This window comes from Oncorhynchus mykiss, chromosome 16 (assembly GCF_057628025.1).
Source record: "Oncorhynchus mykiss isolate SJ-2025 chromosome 16, ASM5762802v1, whole genome shotgun sequence".
In the NCBI taxonomy this organism is placed as follows: Eukaryota; Metazoa; Chordata; class Actinopteri; order Salmoniformes; family Salmonidae; genus Oncorhynchus; species Oncorhynchus mykiss.
The window spans coordinates 44,782,077-44,800,265 of NC_143037.1; the positions used below are offsets into that span (position 1 = coordinate 44,782,077).

Genomic DNA, 18,189 nt, shown 5'->3' on the forward strand with positions numbered 1-18,189 from the left:
CTGGGCTAGACAATCTGGACCCTCTCTTTCTAAAATGATTCGCCGCCATGGTTGCAACCCCTATTACCAGTCTGTTCAACCTCTCTTTTGTATCGTCCCTAAAGATTGGAAAACTGTCACGGTCATCCCCCTCTTCAAAGGGGGTGACACTCTAGACCCAAACTGTTATAGACCTATATCCATCCTGCCCTGCCTTTCTAAAGTCTTCGAAGGCCAAGTTAATAAACAGATCACTGACCATTTCGAATCCCACTGTACCTTCTCCGCTGTGCAATCCGGTTTACGAGCTGGTCACGGGTGCACCTCAGCCACGCTCAAGGATTTAAACGATATCATAACTGCCATTGATAAAAGACCGTACTGTGCAGCCGTCTTCATTGACCTGGCCAAGGCTTTCGACTCTGTCAATCACCGTATTCTTATCGGCAGACTTAACAGCCTTGGTTTCTCAAATGACTGCCTCTCCTGGTTCACCAACTACTTCTCAGAGTTCAGTGTGTCAAATCGGAGGGCCTGTTGTCTAGACCTCTGGCAGTCTCTATGGGGGTACCACAGGGTTCAATTCTCGGACCGACTCTTTTCTCTGTATTTCAACGATGTCGCTCTTGCTGGAGGTGATTCCCTGACCCACCTCTACGCATTCGACACCATTCTGTATACATCTGGCCCTTCTTTGGACACTGTTAACAAACCTCAAAATGAGCTTCTTTGCCATACAACAACATTCCTTCCATGGCCTCCAACTGCTCTTAAACATTAGTAAAACTAAATGCATGCTTTTCAACCAATTGCTGCCCGCACCCGCCCGCCTGACTAGCATCACTACTCTGGACGGTTCTGACTTAGAATATGTGGACAACTACAAATACCTAGGTGTCTGGCTAGACTGTACACTCTCCTTCCAGACTCCTGTTAAACAATCCAATCCAAAATGTAATCTAGATTCAATTTCCTATTTCGCAACAAAGCCTCCTTCACTCACGCCACCAAACATACCCTCGTAAAACTGACCATCCTGCCGATCCTCGACTTTGGCGATGTAATTTACAAAATAGCCTCAAACACTCTACTCAGCAAATTGGATGTAGTCTATCACAGAGCCATCGGTTTTGTCACCAAAGCCCCATATACCACCCATCACTGTGACCTGTATGCTCTCGTCGGCTGGCCCTCGTTACATATTCATTGTCAGACCCACTGGCTCCAGGTCATCTAAGTCATTGCTAGGTAAAGTTCTGCCTTTTCTCAGCTCACTGGTCACCATAGCAACACCCACCCGTAGCATGCGTTCCAGCAGATATATCTCACTGGTCGTCCCCAAAGCCAACACCTCCTTTGGCCGCCTTTCCTTCCAGTTCCACTCTGCTGCCATTGACTGGAACGAATAGCAAAAATCGCTGAAGTTGGAGACATATCTCCCTCACTAACTTTAAACATCAGCTATCTCAGCAGCTAATTGATCGCTGCAGCTGTACACAGACCATCTGTAAATAGCCCATCCAATCTACCTACCTCACCCCCATATTGTTTTTATTTACTTTTTTGCTCTTCTACTTGCACACAAGTATTTCTACTTGCACATCTATCACTCCAGTGTTAATTTGCTAAATTGTAATTACGTCACCACTATGGCCTATTTATTGCCTTACCACCTCATGCCATTTACACACACTGTATATAGACTTTTTTTTCTATTGTGTTATTGACTGTACGTTTGTTTATTCCATGTGTAACTCTGTGTTGTTTGTGTCACACTGCTTTGCTTTATCTTGGCCAGGTCGCAATTGTAAATTGCCCACCTGGTGAAATAAAAAATATAACACATTAGCTCTGGTAAAAGATAATACTTAAAGAAAAATGCATGTTTTTTTCTAAGTATTTTTTTTGTACCATCTTTGACATGCAAGAGAAAGGCCATAATGTGTTATTCCAACCCAGGATTTTGGTCACTATATGGCAGCAGTGTATATGCAAAGTTTTAGACTGATCCAATGAACCATTGCATGTCTGTTTAAAATGTTGTATCAAAACTGCCCAAATGTGCCTAATTGGTTTATTAATACATTTTCAAGTTGATAATTGCGCAACTCCTCAAACAATAGCATGGTATTCTTTCACTGTAATAGCTACTGTAAATTGGACAGTGCCGTTAGATTAACAAGAATTTAAGCTTTCTACCCATATCAGATATGTCTATGTCCTGGGAAATGTTTTTGTTACTGACAACCTCATGCTAATCACATTAGCCTAAGTTAGCTCAACCGTCCCGCGGGGGGACACCGATCCCAATGAGGTTATTAATGCATTTGAGTCAATCAGTTTGTGACATGGTAGGGGGGTATACAGAAAATATCCCTATTTGGTAAAATGACAGTGCATCATTACTTTAGGACAAGGTCAGTCAATACAGAACATGTCAAGAACTTTAAGTTTCTTCAATTGCAGTCGCAAAAACCATCAAGCGCTGTGATGAAACTGGCTCTCATGAGGACCGCCACAGGAAAGGTAGACCCAAAATTACCTCTGCTGCACAGGAAAAGTTCATTCAAGTTACCAGTCTCAGATTGCAGCCCAAATAAATGCTTCACAGAGTTCAAGTGACACATTTCAACATCAACTGTTCAGAGGAGACTGTGTGAATCAGGCCTTCATGGTCGAATTGCTGCAAAGAAACCAGTACTAAAGGACACCAGTAAGAAGAGACTTGCTTGGGTCAAGAAACACGAGCAATGGACATTAGACCGTTGGAAATCTGTCCTTTGGTCTGCAGTCCAAATTTGAGATTTTTGGTTTCTGACCGTTGTGTCTTTGTGAGACACAGAGTAGGTGAATGGATGCTCTCTGCATGTGTGGTTCCCACTGTGAAGCATGGAGGAGGTGTGGGGGTGCTTTGCTGGTGACACTGTCTGTGATTTATTTAGAATTCAAGGCACACTTAATCAGCATGGCTACCACAGTAGCGATATGCCATCCCATCTTGTTTACTCTAATGGGACTATAATTTAGTTTTTAAACAGGACAATGAGCCAAAACACAGCTCCAGGCTGTGTAAGGGCTATTTGACCAAGCAGAGTGGTGGAGTGCTGCATAAGATGACCTGTCCTCCACAATCACCCATCCTCAACCAAACAGATGGTTTTGGATGAGTTGCACCGCAGAGTGAAGGAAAAGCAGCCGACAAGTGCTCAGCATATGTGGGAACTCCTTCAAGACTGTTGGAAAAGCATTCCTCATGAAGCTGGTTGAGAGAATGCCAATAGTGGGCAAAGCTGTCATCAAGGCAAAGGGTGGCTACTTTGAAGAATCTCAAATATAAAATATATTTTGATTTGTCAAAGTTTATTTTGGTTACTACATTATTCCATATATGTTATTTCATAGTTTTGATGTCTTCCCTATTATTCTTCTACAATGTAAAAGTTTGTGTCCAAACTTTTGACTGGTACTGTATATCTCATCGAGTGTTCTTACTACTGTTATGAGTGATAGGATTTGATCATTATTGCTCAGATTATTAGACCATTTTAGTACTGAATATCCTCATTAGAATAGAGCTGAAAGTATTTGAGGGTAAATCTCTTAAATCATTGGGGACAGTAGTCTTTGGGACGGAGTCCAGATTAGCCTCAATGCAATGGATCTGGTGGTATTTTAAGATGGGAGCACATAAGTTTTCACATGTAGTTACCCAATTTTAATGAAAGTTTGAAACATTCTTGCTACTCCAGCAATTTCAATAATAATAATTATTTATTACATTTGTAAAGCACTTTTCATTATACAGTAGCCTATAAGAAGTGCATATCTACTGTACATACCATAGTATTGCCCCATATGCACTATCACAATTCATTCACAAGGCAGCATGAACCTTTGGTATCCTATCCTAAGACTAACAGAGCCCCACAGCCTTGGGAATGTAGACTGATTTCACAAGTTGTTACACCCATCCATAATATATCACAGTAATGTATACTATATGAATCTAAGTTGACTTATACTGTATGTGTAGGTAATGGTGAGTGTATGTGGCTACAGTATGGAGACCAAGAGGAAGAAAGACAATTTCATGGGTCCCAAGACTGCACAGCCTTGTGGGAAATAATCACTACAGGTGTATTATGTTTGAGTCATGTCTTCTTTTTTAACTGTGATGTATATCACTCCCCAGATATTATCATGTGTTAGCAGACAAGTTAATCGTCTCATATATTCAGGTATCTCCTGAAACCTTGTAGACATGTTCTACACAGGTCAACCAAAATGTGTATGTAAAATATATTTGAATCCCCTTTTTGTTGTGTGCCTAATGTAAATGAGCCCTGCTATACTGTTCTAGAAAAGCCACACATGTCACAAGTGCCTTTGGGCAGTGGTGGAAAAAGTACCCAGTTGTCATACTTGAGTAAAAGTAAAGATACCTTAATAGAAAATGACTTTTAAGTGAAAGTCATCCAGTAAAATACTTCTTGAGTAAAAGTATTTGGTTTGAAATATACTTAAGGATCAAAAGTAAATGTAATTGCTAAAATATACTTTATCAAAAGTAAAAGTATAAATAATGTCAAATTCCTTTATTAAGCAAACCAGACGGCACAATTTCAAATAATTATGGATGGTTAAGGGCAAGCTCCAACACTCACACCCATTTACAAACGAAGCATGTGTTTAGTCCACCTGATCAGAGGCAGTATGGATGACCAGGGATTTTATCTTGACAAGTGTGTGAATTAGACAATGTCCTTCTAAGCATTCAAAATGTAACGAGTACTTTTGGGTGTCAGGGAAAATGAATTGAGTAAAAAGTACATAATTTTTTTTTTGAAATACAGTCAAGTAAAAGTTGACAAATATAAATAGTAAAGTACAGATACCCCAAAACACTACTTAAGTAAAAATACTTGAAAGTACTACTTAATACTTTACACCACTGCCTTTGGGGAGGTGGGACCACAGTTTCAGTGGGGTAGGAGGGGTTTAGTACTACTGCTGTGAGGCCAGAGATTAAAGAATTTATAAAGCCAGGAATCACAATGGTCTGGTGAATTTGTTCTGACCTGCACTGGAGGAGAAGAAAAGGGATATTCCATATTTAATGTGGAAAGGAAGCGTGCACTCTTAGAATGAAGACGGGGACAGTTCTTGCAGTGTTGTTGCTGGCACTGTTTTCATCTGCTGCAGCAAGTAAGTACAGATGTAGGATCTTAATTTAAGCCAGTTTACTACAGCAGGAAAATTATCCTGCAGCAACAGGAAATGTGAATTATTGTGTGTATTATAATTAATGGACATGTTTGTGGGGGTTGACACATTTTTCGTAAGGGAAAATCAAGTCTAATATTTCAAAGTGGAAATTACAAACTTCAAAAGCCTTTTTAAACCTAAAATACACTACAAGCTTTACATTTCCTGCATGGTGATCAAATTAAGATGCTACATATGTACAGCCACTCTGGATATCATTATGTATACCAGATAATCTGGTATACTTAGATTTTATGTTTATAAGAAAGTATATTTTGAAGTTACAATAAGGCATTATTTCTTACCTCAGGCTGTGGCATGTCAGTATTTCACAATATGATAATAATTTAGTAACACTTGTTTCATTCAAACCTTTCAGTAGTGCTGCGTATTGCGAAACACTGCATCTGGTATTGTTTTAGCCACTCTTATGACAGTGGCTCCTCAGTGCAGCACTATGTGTCCTTTGCATGACACAGGGTCAGTTTCCCAGACACAGATTAAGCCTAGTCCTGGACAAAAAACCGTTTCAATTAAGATTGTAAATTTTATTCTCCACATACTTTGCAAACATTGCACAAATATGAATTAGTCCTTGATTTTATGGGGAAGCATCATTGCAGTAATAGGGCCTCTAGGAAGATTCAATGCACTAACCTTCAACATTGTGCAAGTCGCATGAGATTTTAAATAAAATAGTTAAAGCACAAGAGAGAAGGGTCTCCTTTGTCACCAATCGGTAGTTTGCATTCATTCCGAACAATATAGAGAGTATCAGTCAGCGGCTCTAAATTCTTGACTTTACAGTAAGATGTACCGATGGTGGGATCATTGCACATTACAGTAGCCTTCTAACAATCATATCCTTGATAATCACTTTACAGTCTCCCCCAATTGGGATATCATTATTTTGTGATTTTGGCTATAGGGTGGCGTGTATGGATGACCAGAGGTAAATCTAACTCAGATTTATCATTTTGATTTGTCTTTTTTGGGGGGATTATTGATTTTTTTAAAAAATGCATTTATGAAAATAGTCTGTGCTTATCAGTGCAATTAAATATAAACAGTTTGACCTCTTTGGTCCTTATGTCAAAGACAATCCTCTCCCTTAGCCCTAATCTGTAGTAAAGTTATGGTACACACTCAGCTGACAGTCACATGAATAGGATTGAGGGGGATTGTAGAGCTTTTGGGATAAGCAGTCACCTAGGTCAGAGCTAAGCCCCCTCCTTTGGTTGCAACCGAAAGTGTGACCATCTCCTGCCTTTTCAACTCTAATGAATAAATGCTGACTGTGCATGCATTTTACTGATGTCATTTCTATGATTTATATTCCAGAGCCCAAAAGTCGCTTCACACGATATCCATCATGGAATACGAAAATGTATCCGGTGTGGAAAGATGAAGACCCTCGCTACAAAGACTCTTGGAAAGGTATGCACAATTTTCTTCTGTCTCAACACAATGTTAAATACACTGATGGTTAAATAACATATGTCCTCTTATTTATCAGGAATATCTCTGTGGACAAAAGGGTTTAAAGTCAAGTAAGTCAATTGTTCTTGTGAAATAGTATACTTATGATATTCAATTCAACGTGTACATTCTTCTCAACAGGTGGCAAGGTAAAGTTCATTGTGGGCAATGACGCACCGACCCTGACTGCAGCCAAGGTGACCTTTACCATCGAGCTGCAGTTCCCACACAACCAGAAGGTCATGCCCGACGGAGAGGTGGTGTGGGCCGAGGACTTCACCGTCAATGGTAAGTCCTCGAGGACTGACTGGGTTTTGATGACCTCATCCCTAGGCTTATTGGGAGGAAGAGTCTTGTGAACAAGATTAGCGATTTTGGCTATATATGGGGCTTTTGTCACTTATACGGTAATCTTGGTGCCCAGAGCCAAATCTCGCATGAGTGCTGGCTTCTGGACAGCTATTGTTCAGTAATAATTCATGACAGTCTACAATATCTGTATGGTTCTTTCCTTTTGGAAACTACAGTGCCAAGTTACTGTCTGCAAAAATTAACGTTTTGAGGTTAGATACGACATATTCATAGTACATACTCCTCTGTCTAAAGACAAAGCGGAAACCAACTCTGTTTTCCTCTAGGAACACACTACCATCAGTCTGAGCCAGTGTATCCTGCACAGAACACGGAGTGGAACGGAGTCTTTCCCGACGGCACACCTTTCAGGAAGGGTGGTGACAAACCCCCTCCGTATGTGTTTGTATGGAAGACATGGGGTAAGTACAGCTGCAAGCACTCTCATCTATTCGGCCTACAGTATTCACGTTAACGTGTTTCACTTTGTCTTGTAGGAATGTTATAAATGTGTAATAACCATGTAATAACACTGTTATAAGCATGCAAAGCTGTTTCCTTTGCTTTGCCTCACAGGTCAGTACTGGCAGGTGTCTGATGGCCCCTCCTCCTCCCTCACCATCGGGACAGACAATGTCCCTCTGGGTTCCTACATAGTGGACATTGTCATCTACCACTACCGCAGCCACGAGAAGTTCATCCCTCTGGGATACGCCTCCACACAGTTCTCCATCACTGGTTAGTAGAATGAATGAGTGAACAAATTGAATGACTTAATGAGTGAATGAATGAACACATTTTAGTACTATTTTAAAATGCATATGTTTATTCAACTACGTAGAAAACAACAATACTTGCTACTAGAAGTTACTTGAGGGTATTTATTTCTGTTTCTTTAGATCAAATCCCCTTTGCCGTCTCGATGAGCCAAGTGAACGACGTCAACGAGGCAGACCTGAGCTTCGTCCAGAACAGAGCGATAGCCTTCACCATCAGTCTCCACGATCCCAGCGAGTACCTGAGTGACGCTGACATCACATACAACTGGGACTTTGGTGACAGCAGCGGAGCTCTCATCTCCAGAGAGCTGACTGTCACCCATACCTACATAGTGGCTGGCGGCTTCAAGCCCCGGGTGGTTGTACAGGCCGTTATCCCTGATAAAGCATGTGCCACACCAGCTGGTGTTATCCCCACTGGTAGCACTGTCACTATTGGGCCTGCCAACCTGGCAGGCACGACAGGTAATTCTCATCTTGAAACGCTGTAGTCCAGAAGTAAATGTCAAAAGGCTTTACTTGGGTTCCTTGCATCCTTAGTCTCGTCAAGGAGAGAGGACGTGATGAATCGTGGGGGAAATACTTTTGACATTCACCCAAAACGTAGTAGGCTATGCCAGAACTGACCAAGAAAATAGGAAATTGAATGGTCATGTTTCTCTCCCCAGTGAGAGCTCCTGCTGCGGCTGTGTCAGCTGCTCCAGTAACGGCGGCCACACAGGGAGCTACAGTAAATGTAGGCCCCTCAGTCCCCGCTGAGACTGATACACAGGAGGACACGACTGAGGTGGGAGCCTCCACCGCTCAGCACACAAAGACACCTTCTCCGGTCAACCCTGACACCTCAACTGTCTCCGCTGGTTCAACAACAGCTGCTTCTGAAGTAGAGCCAGCTGGTGTGTTCAAATCACCTACTTAACATGTTAATTGATGAATTAAGGGAATCAATGGTATGTCTAAGGTGTTTTAAATAGTTGGATTGTCACTCTTCTCCTGATACAGGGGAGGCCGCTACGGCCCAAGATCCCGTGGTGATAGTTGTTAAGCGTGAAGCAGGTGAAAAACCCAAGGATGATGACTGTGTGATCTATCGCTATGGGTCCTTCTGCGCTGGCATTGACATTGTTGGTGAGTCAACTGTCTTAAGGACATCTAAATCTCCATCTTGTGGTTTCCTAATATTGGATTTGATTAACATTGAGGATTATTACATCCCGTCTTTATGTCTTTGTTGTCAGAGGGCATTGAGAGTTTGAAGATAGTGCAAGTGGACAATGCTCTGATCAAGACTGATGCATTTGAGGTTGAACGAAATGTAGTGGATCTAACTGTCACCTGCCATGGGAGGTGAGCATTCCTGCACCAAAGCAATTAAAGGGTGACTGTCTCAAAGAATCAAAGCAGTCATTATTTCCCTAAGCAGAATCATGTCCCACAGACAAATCAATAAGGAATACAGGCCAAAATCCCACCAGTTAAGCACCAGGGCTAGTTTCATTTCCCCAGATTAATCCTAGTCCTGGATTATTATTTTTTATTATTGTATTTTAGTCCAAGATTAGTCTGGGTCTGGGAAACCGGCTTCTATTGTTGCACTGAGTGTTTCTGACCCTGTGTCTGTTTTCCACCAAGCCTTCCCACAGAGGTGTGCATGTTGGTGTCGGATGCAGACTGTCTGATGCCAGTCCACACCATGTGTAACACAGTGTCGCCCTCTTCTGAGTGCCAGCTGGTACTGCGCCACATTTTCAATGACTCTGGCATCTTCTGCATCAATGTGTCCATGACCAATGATGTCAGTCTGGCAGTCACCAGCGCCAAAGTTAGCGTGACCATGGGTATGTACTGTAACATGTCTGCTCTTCACATCTCTGTATGGTGGCTATGTTGGGTGGTAGCACCACCCATGTCTCATACCTGGGTCCCAGGGACAATCAGTCCAACGCCTTCCAGTCCAAAACGTATTGTTATTGTTTAGAAAATAATTAATATATTTTAATATGTTGTTTAATGATGTTGTTATATGAAGTTGTTTTACATACATTATTGTCTGTGTTCTGGCAGGTTCCGGTCTGTCCTCAGTGGGCACTGTAGCCATGGTGATAGGGGTCCTGATCGTTGCTCTGGTCACTGGATCCGTGGCCTACACTTACAAGTGAGTCACATCAACATTGGTCTACACTTGTCACACCTTTCTGAAGGGTTCCATATCACCACAAACTATAACCTGTAACGCTTGCTTTGAGGCATGACACTTATGGTGTCTGTTTACACTGTACAGCCATGTCTCAGGGCAACTGTATGCGTCATATTGTACCATTGATAGTACCTTTCTAATGACCTTTTTTATCCGTTATTTCACCAGGGGAGACATGTTAAGATTCACACATTTTTGTCAAGTGAGCTTAGTAAAAAAAAATATGTAAATTAATGTTCTCTTTCTGTTCCACAGACGTTTCAAAGCCTACCGTCCTCTGAAGGAGGAGTCTGTGGTTGGCTCCTCCTCCCAGAGCGCTGAGAGCAGTCCTGGTTGGAGCTCTGGACCTCTGCTGTTTTGGAATCTTCTGAGTCGACAGGCTCCTGTAGAGAACAGCCCACTGCTCGATGACAGGCTTGTGTGAATGGACAACAACAACCCATTCAACTGCCAAATACACACAAAACAACAGCCCAAGAAACATTTTATTTGCACATATAGTCATCTGACATGTTTTGTTTTTTGTTTTATACTTTTTATACATTTATTTTTTAACTGTGTGTAATTTGGCTTATTTCCCTCAAACTAAACATTTTCAAAGAGCATATGTATGGTAAGACCAACATTGATTTAACAGTTTTATACTGGAGGTTTGACCAGTGAATATTAGTGGAAACGACGGTGAAGTTATACATTTTAATATCTTTTCCCCCATTAAAATCCCCCCAAACTGCACTATTGTCTTTCTATTTGTCAAAATAATGTTGTGAATAAAGACCAAGAGCACAAATGGCTAATTTAATTAAATATTTTATTAGGTATCATAATCAGATCATGCAACAGTAACAATGTTCGACAATGTCTTGCCTGCAGGGACATTTCAATACTCCTCTCCCTCCTCCTCTCCCTCCCCCTCAATGGAGTCGACCCCTACCTCCTCGTAATCCTTCTCCAGGGCTGCCATGTCCTCTCTGGCTTCAGAGAACTCTCCCTCCTCCATGCCCTCACCCACATACCAGTGCACAAAGGCACGTTTGGCGTACATCAGGTCAAACTTGTGGTCAAGACGAGCCCAGGCCTCTGCCACAGCAGTGGTGTTGCTCAGCATGCACACAGCCCTCTGGACTTTGGCCAGGTCTCCACCAGGGACTACAGTGGGAGGCTGATAGTTGATGCCAACCTTGAAACCAGTTGGGCACCAGTCAACAAACTGAATAGAACGTTTGGTCTTGATGGTGGCAATAGCAGCATTGACATCTTTGGGCACCACATCACCACGGAACAGAAGGCAACAAGCCATATACTTGCCGTGGCGAGGGTCACATTTCACCATCTGATTGGCCGGCTCAAAGCAGGCATTGGTGATCTCAGAGACAGAGAGCTGCTCATGGTAAGCCTTCTCTGCAGAGATGACTGGGGCATAGGTAGCCAGAGGAAAATGAATACGTGGATAGGGCACCAAGTTGGTCTGGAATTCTGTCAGATCAACATTGAGGGCACCATCGAATCGAAGGGAAGCAGTAATGGAGGAAACAATCTGGCTAATGAGCCTGTTGAGGTTGGTGTAGGTGGGACGATCAATGTCGAGGTTCCTACGACAGATGTCATATATAGCCTCATTATCCACCATGAAAGCACAGTCAGAGTGCTCTAGGGTGGTGTGGGTGGTCAGGATGGAGTTGTAAGGTTCCACCACAGCTGTGGACACCTGGGGAGCTGGATAGATGGAGAACTCCAGCTTGGACTTCTTGCCGTAGTCAACAGACAGGCGCTCCATCAGCAGAGAGGTGAAACCAGAGCCGGTGCCACCTCCAAAGCTGTGGAAAACCAGGAAGCCCTGAAGGCCTGTACACTGGTCAGCCTGAGGAGAAAGAGAAATATGTCAATAAAAGGAGGACAACAGATTTCCACATTCTGATCAGATAGTTGATCAAATATGTAATTCATTCATTCTGAGATAGCCACCAGTTTGCGGATCCTGTCCAACACCAGGTCAATGATCTCTTTGCCAATAGTGTAGTGTCCACGGGCGTAGTTGTTGGCAGCATCCTCTTTGCCAGTGATGAGCTGTTCAGGATGGAATAACTGGCGGTAGGTCCCAGTGCGCACCTCATCTGAGGAGAGAAAATGAACAGCTCATTAAGGAGCTCAAGAAAGCAGAGGAAATCCTTTTTGACATAACTTTATTTCAATTGAATGAGAACCAGGAAGCTTACCTATGACTGTGGGCTCCAGGTCTACAAACACAGCCCTGGGGACATGCTTTCCAGCCCCAGTCTCACTAAAGAAGGTGTTGAAGGAGTCGTCTCCTCCTCCGATGGTCTTGTCACTGGGCATCTGTCCGTCAGGCTGGATCCCATGTTCCAGGCAGTAGAGCTCCCAGCAGGCATTGCCAATCTGGACTCCAGCCTGACCCACATGGACAGAGATACACTCACGCTGGAAAATAAATGGAAAAATACTTAATCCTCTACAGGATCGGTGTCCCATCCTCGGGATGGTTAAGCTAATGTAGGCTAATGTGATTAGCATGAGGTTGTAAGAAGCAAAAACAATTTCCAGGACATAGACATATCTGATAAGGGCAGAAAGCTTAAATACTTGTTACTCTAACTGCACTGTCCAATTTACAGTAGCTATTCCAGTGAAAGAATACCATGCCATTGTTTGAGGAGAGTGCACAATTATGAACTTGAAAATGTATAAATAAACCAATTAGGCACATTTGGGCAGTCTTGATACAACAGTTTGAACATATATGCAATAGTACATTGGATCAGATTAAAACCATCTAGTGGCCAAAGTCTAAATTGCGCCTGGGTTAGAGTAATTCATTATGGCCTTTCTCTTGCATTTCAAAGATGATGGTGCAAAAAAAATTAAACGCTGTTTTCTCTTAGTATTATCTTTTACCAGATATAATGTGTTAAATTCTCCTACATTATATTCACATCTTTGCTTCAGGTCCTGAGCTACAGGCAGTTAGATTTGGGTATATAATTTTAGGCGATTTTTTTTTTAACTGGGCCGATCCTTTAAGAGGTTTTAATGTAGCAGAATTACAGTACATTTGACAAAAATGTACACTTGCCAAAAACACCACCTAGTGGAAGACTGGGTAGTCTACATGTAAACTGAAGAACAGTATAAATAAAGACCAATAGCAGAGGAATCTTGCCATCTATGAACATATGACCATTATTAAACTGACAAGAAAGTCATATTACATCACTAAGGAATTAAAATGCAGCTGGCATCTGGAGAGGAATAGGTTTATTTTCAGGGTTAAACTAGACATAATGTTAGACATTTGTTACAGAAGAGAGACATATATTCCCCTTCTGTCCCCACCCAGTCTGCCCTCCCACACCTAGCAACACAATGAATGACAGTGAGAATATAATCCCATTTTATTACCATTTTAAATCAATTTCCTGGATAAATAAATGTTGCTGCCTATGATGAACATTGTATAATTCATGTTTTCAATAGCTAGCATAACTTCTGCATGCAAAATATAGTGCCCTTGTTCTTTCATTCCACTGCCATGCCAATTTATGTAATACCCTTGTATTAAACCGAAATAGCATGCAATACCATTTCCAAACGCTAACGCAGTCTAAACAAATATTCTGCACGAAAATGCTCAAAATCCCCCCAATCCAGAATTCATTGTCCGAGACAATAAGAATCGACCCATATAGATAGCCACAATTAGGGTGTAATATTGTCTCATAATTGTATAAATTCTCATTAGAAAACATCAAAAACGTAATTATTTCAGGCTTATTATTGCTGAAAAAAACAACATGACTTACCATGTTTTCTAAGGAGGATCGAACAATAAGGGAAAACACAAAGCAATACGCAGAGAGATCCCTATTTGTGTCTGAATGAATAAGTGTATTCTCTGTCCGTCAGGGTCGACGCAACAACTGCTGATGTAGAGGGGCGGCGCTTCCAGATTTATGCACAGGCAGTGTGCGTTGTGTAATTCGCCTATATGAGTGTGAAAATGACATTTTTAAAACGAAGCTTTTATGCTAATTGTATATTTTTTCGAGTTGTCCATTATGATAATTATTAAATGGTATGTAATTCAGGGAATGGAAAAGGTAGTGAATTGACCCTATGTCCTGTGTCACGCTTTTCGAATATATAGTTCACCCCAATTAAAAATGCATCTTATCACGAATACACTTGAGATTGAGCAATCCCATATTTAGGTGTAGGGACAGTTTTAGCATTAGGATTATTGACTGCAAATCAATGGGAGTGTTGGAAGTTACTGAAGGTCAGAATGCTCAAAGAAATCTTCCAATCTATCACTATAGGACAACCTAAAACACATACCCACATCTTAAATTATGGTTATATATAGATTTATGTCCAACGTCCTTTTGGGGAACAGTACCAGATAAATAATTTAAAATGACAGAATAGGGGAAGGACGCTAATCTCACTGAAGCTGAGCCAGTGGTCCAATGATGCTGCTGAAGCCTATTTTTCTCCTCCTATCTCTCCTCCCTCTTTGTCCTATATTCTCTGGGCTAGCCACGTGATCACCGTGTCTTGATCCTGAATGCACTGGGCTGGCCTGAGTGTATTCGTTGTTATGGAAGCGTTTTTTCTTTCTGCTATCTATCCAATTGAATATAGCCATAATGGCCAAACATGTATTGATTTCAAGGGCTCAGGTCTGAGTTCCCTGATAAGTCTGCATCACCACACAGACTGTCCTGAAGGATTTACACAACAACCCAGGGTTGAAAAGCCTGCATTGTCAGACTATCCTGAGTGCTGGATTTTGTCTGGTAGTCATTGTAAGTTCTTAACCGACTTGCCTAGTTAAATAAAGGTGAAATCATACAAAAACAACAAAAATTCTGTAAAGTGAATAATTGCTTTGATACAGCCCCTCTGTAAAATCCACTCAAAAGTATCTGAAACAAGCAATTAGTTTGTCTTTAGAGCTTTATTTTGGAATATTCTAAATATACCCTGTGAGCAAAACTGGTTGAAAAGACTTCATTTGAACAGAAAAACGGGTTGAAATCACATATTTTTTACCAGTTTTGCTCACTGGGTAAGCTACCAAGAAACAAAGATGAATGTCAATTGTGTGTTAATACAGTAAAGTGTGAGTGTGATTTAGGTCCACTGTAGAAGGAGCGGACAAGACGTGTGGTCTCATGCCTATACAATTCCCACACCGCAACAGATGACAGACAAGGAGCCCTGAAGTTAAAGAGCAGCTGGTTGGGAGTGGTCCACTATGGAATCTATGGATCGCACTCATGGTTTTCCAATGTAGTCCAAAAGCAGTTGTTGGCCTATACTGGTTATCTCTGTGAACATATTAAAGCTTTAAGGACTTTGTGATTATGATAAAAGCTTTCAAAAGTGGATTTTGAAATCAACAGCCATGTCTACAGTATCTGTGGCTTACTTCTTATTGCCGTTCATGCTTAAAAAACATATTCCACTGTAGGGCATAAATCTTAAATAGCTTTTTTTTTATAGAGGTGATAAAAATAGACGTTTTCATGATAAACAACGTTGTGTTTTTCTAGTGCTCTTCTCTCAGTGACTTCTGGAGCAGATAATGGGGATATAATTTATAACCCTATGGGGATAGTGTATAGTTGCCATTGAGTCCCATGTGGTTAGCAACCAGGGTTGCCCCTGAGCCTTTCCACTTCGCTGCTGCATGTTGAATGACATACAATTATTTTTTATGGACATTTTTTCCCCCTTATCCAAACAAATCATGAAGCCATAGCAATGCCTCAAAAGGTTCGTTTAAACTGCCTTACCACATGCATTGTTTGGCATTTGTTTGTTAAAAGTTAAGGTTTCACCCATCCTTATCACAATTCTTTCCACCACAGTTTGTTCTTCCCCAGCTCATCCTACCATAGATAGAGAAAGGAGGTTTTAACTGTGTCCTCTATACCTTAGTATAAGAGAAAAGAAAAACAAGGAACTTGGACTTGGAGGGAAGCCTCAGTCACATCCCCCACCGGGGCAGCTGTGTCCTACTCCTTTTTTACTGCTGCTGCTATTCAAGCTTGGTCATGTGACCAACAGATAAAGACGGTTTATGTGGATACTTGGCCTGTAACCAAGCAACCCCGTTATTCATCACCTAGCAACGGATGGACCAAGGGAGGATGGGGGCTTGAGGGTTGGGTGTCTGTTGCTCCCTGTCCTAGATCTAGGCTTGAGTCATTGGGCCTCTATTATCAGCAGCACAGACAGTAGTTCTACAACAACCACCAATTCAAGTTTAGTTGGTGCAGTCAAACATTTGATCAATAATATCAGCTATTTAAGTCTACCCATGTTGATGAAGGCACCCATATTGAACAGTGCTTTTATAACTGAATGTGGTCAGGCTGCGACTGACCATAAATATTAAAACAAGCAACAGAATATCTTGAAATGAATACAAATAATAATCACAATGACACTTGTACCTGGCCTACATTTTATTTGTTTGATTTTATATAACCTTTCTTAACTAGGCAAGTCAGTTAAGAACAAATTCTTATTACAACGACGGCCTACTGCGGGAGGATGCATTTTTTAAATAAATTAATTATAAATGTAAAAAAAAATATTGGACAAAACACACATCAGACAAGAGAGACAACACAACACTACATAAAGAGAGACTTAAGATAACAACGTAGCACAGCAGCAACACATAATAACACAGCATGGTAGCAACACAACATGACAACAACATGGTAGCAACACAACATGGTAGCAGCACAAAACAGGATACAGACATTATTGGGCACAGACAACAGCACAAAGGGCAAGAAGGTAGAGACAACAATAAATCACGCAAAGCAGCCACAACTGTCAGTAAGAGTGTCCATGATTGTGTCTTTGAATGAAGAGACTGAGATAAAACTGTCCAGTTTGAGTGTTTGCTGCAGCAAACTGAAAAGACGAGCGACCCAAGGATGTGTGCGCTTTGGGGACCTTTAACAGAATGTGACTGGCAGAACGGGTGTTGTATGTGAAGGATGACGGCTGCAGTAGATATCTCAGATAGGGGGGAGTGAGGACAGTGTACCGTCTAGCCATACTCCCAAGTACTTGTATGAGGTGAGTACCTCAAGCTCTAAACCCTCAGAGATAGTAATCACTTCCATGGAGAGAGAGGCATACTTCTTACCAAATCACATGACCTTTGTTTTGGAGGTGTTCAGAATAAGGTTGAGGGCAGAGAAAGCTTGTTGGACACTAAGAAAGAAAGCTTTGTTGTAGAGAGTTTAAACCCGGGAGGGGCCAGCTGAGTATAAGACTGTATCATCTGCATATAAATGGATGAGAGAGCTTCCTACTGCCTGAGCTATGTTGTTGATGTAAATTGAGAAAGGCGTGGGGTACACCCTTGGTGACAGGCAGTGGCTGAGATAGCAGATTTTCTGACTTTATACAATGCACTCTTTGAGAGAGATAGTTAGCAAACCAGGCCAAAGACCCCTCAGAGACAGCCCACAAGAATGGAATGGTCTACCGTATCAAAAGCTTTGGCCAAGTCAATAAAAATAGCAGCGCAACATTGCTTAGAATCAAGGGCAATGGGGACATCATTGAGGACCTTTAAGGTTGCAGTGACACATCCATAACCTGAGCGGAAACCAGATTGCATACCAGAGATAATACTATAGACACCAAGAAAGCAGTGTCAGTTGATTATTGACAGGTTTTTCCAACACTTTGACCAACAGGGCAAAATAGAAATAGGCCTATAACAGTTAGGATCAGCTCGATCTCACCTTTAAATAAAGAACGAACCATGGCTGCCTTCAAAGCAATGGGAACCTCCCCAGAGAGGAGAGACAGATTAAAAAGGTCAGATATAGGCTTGCCGATGATAGAGGCAGCAACCTTAAATAAGAAAACGTCACATCTAGTCCTGTCACGCCCTCTAGTGCTCATCCTGTGTCGCCTTGACCAGCCGCCACTCCTGTGTGTGTGTGTGTGTGTGTGTGTGTGTGTGTGTGTGTGTGTGTGTGTGTGTGTGTGTGTGCGTGCGTGTGTGCGTGTGTGTGTGTGATTGTGTGGGCAGAGACAGGTGTGCTCGAGTCAGAGCAGATCCCCACCAGCTGCAATCTGTTC

The 18,189-nt window shown here is 41.8% G+C and overlaps 2 protein-coding genes across 2 annotated transcripts; one reads left to right on the top strand and one right to left on the bottom strand.

The window, feature by feature from the left end:
• Positions 1–4,938: 4,938 nt before the first annotated feature.
• Positions 4,939–10,785, top strand: pmelb (premelanosome protein b). Its single transcript, XM_021565981.3, has 12 exons — positions 4,939–5,184; positions 6,586–6,681; positions 6,865–7,011; positions 7,362–7,496; positions 7,651–7,812; positions 7,974–8,318; positions 8,522–8,749; positions 8,856–8,981; positions 9,092–9,200; positions 9,486–9,691; positions 9,918–10,008; positions 10,306–10,785. The coding sequence occupies exons 1-12, from the start codon at positions 5,124–5,126 to the stop codon at positions 10,472–10,474; spliced, it is 1,875 nt and encodes a 624-aa protein (XP_021421656.3). The 5' UTR covers positions 4,939–5,123; the 3' UTR covers positions 10,475–10,785.
• Positions 10,786–10,844: 59 nt separating this feature from the next.
• Positions 10,845–14,024, bottom strand: LOC110492025 (tubulin alpha chain). The gene is made up of 4 exons (XM_021565982.3): positions 13,869–14,024; positions 12,267–12,489; positions 12,016–12,164; positions 10,845–11,911 (listed from the first exon to the last, which is right to left on the bottom strand). Exons 1-4 carry the CDS (start codon positions 13,869–13,871, stop codon positions 10,931–10,933), a joined length of 1,356 nt encoding a protein of 451 aa, XP_021421657.1. The 5' UTR covers positions 13,872–14,024; the 3' UTR covers positions 10,845–10,930.
• Between the last annotated feature and the right edge of the window lie 4,165 nt (positions 14,025–18,189).

Coding starts and splice junctions, on each gene's coding strand:
- pmelb (XM_021565981.3), top strand. CDS start 5,124: ATGAAGACGGGGACAGTTCTTGCAGTGTTGTTGCTGGCACTGTTTTCA. Junction 8,982..9,091: donor CGCTGGCATTGACATTGTTG/GTGAGTCAACTG, acceptor CTTTGTTGTCAG/AGGGCATTGAGAGTTTGAAG. Junction 9,201..9,485: donor ACTGTCACCTGCCATGGGAG/GTGAGCATTCCT, acceptor TTTTCCACCAAG/CCTTCCCACAGAGGTGTGCA.
- LOC110492025 (XM_021565982.3), bottom strand. Junction 12,165..12,266: donor CCTGGAGCCCACAGTCATAG/GTAAGCTTCCTG, acceptor TTCTCTCCTCAG/ATGAGGTGCGCACTGGGACC. Junction 11,912..12,015: donor TGGACAGGATCCGCAAACTG/GTGGCTATCTCA, acceptor CTTTCTCCTCAG/GCTGACCAGTGTACAGGCCT.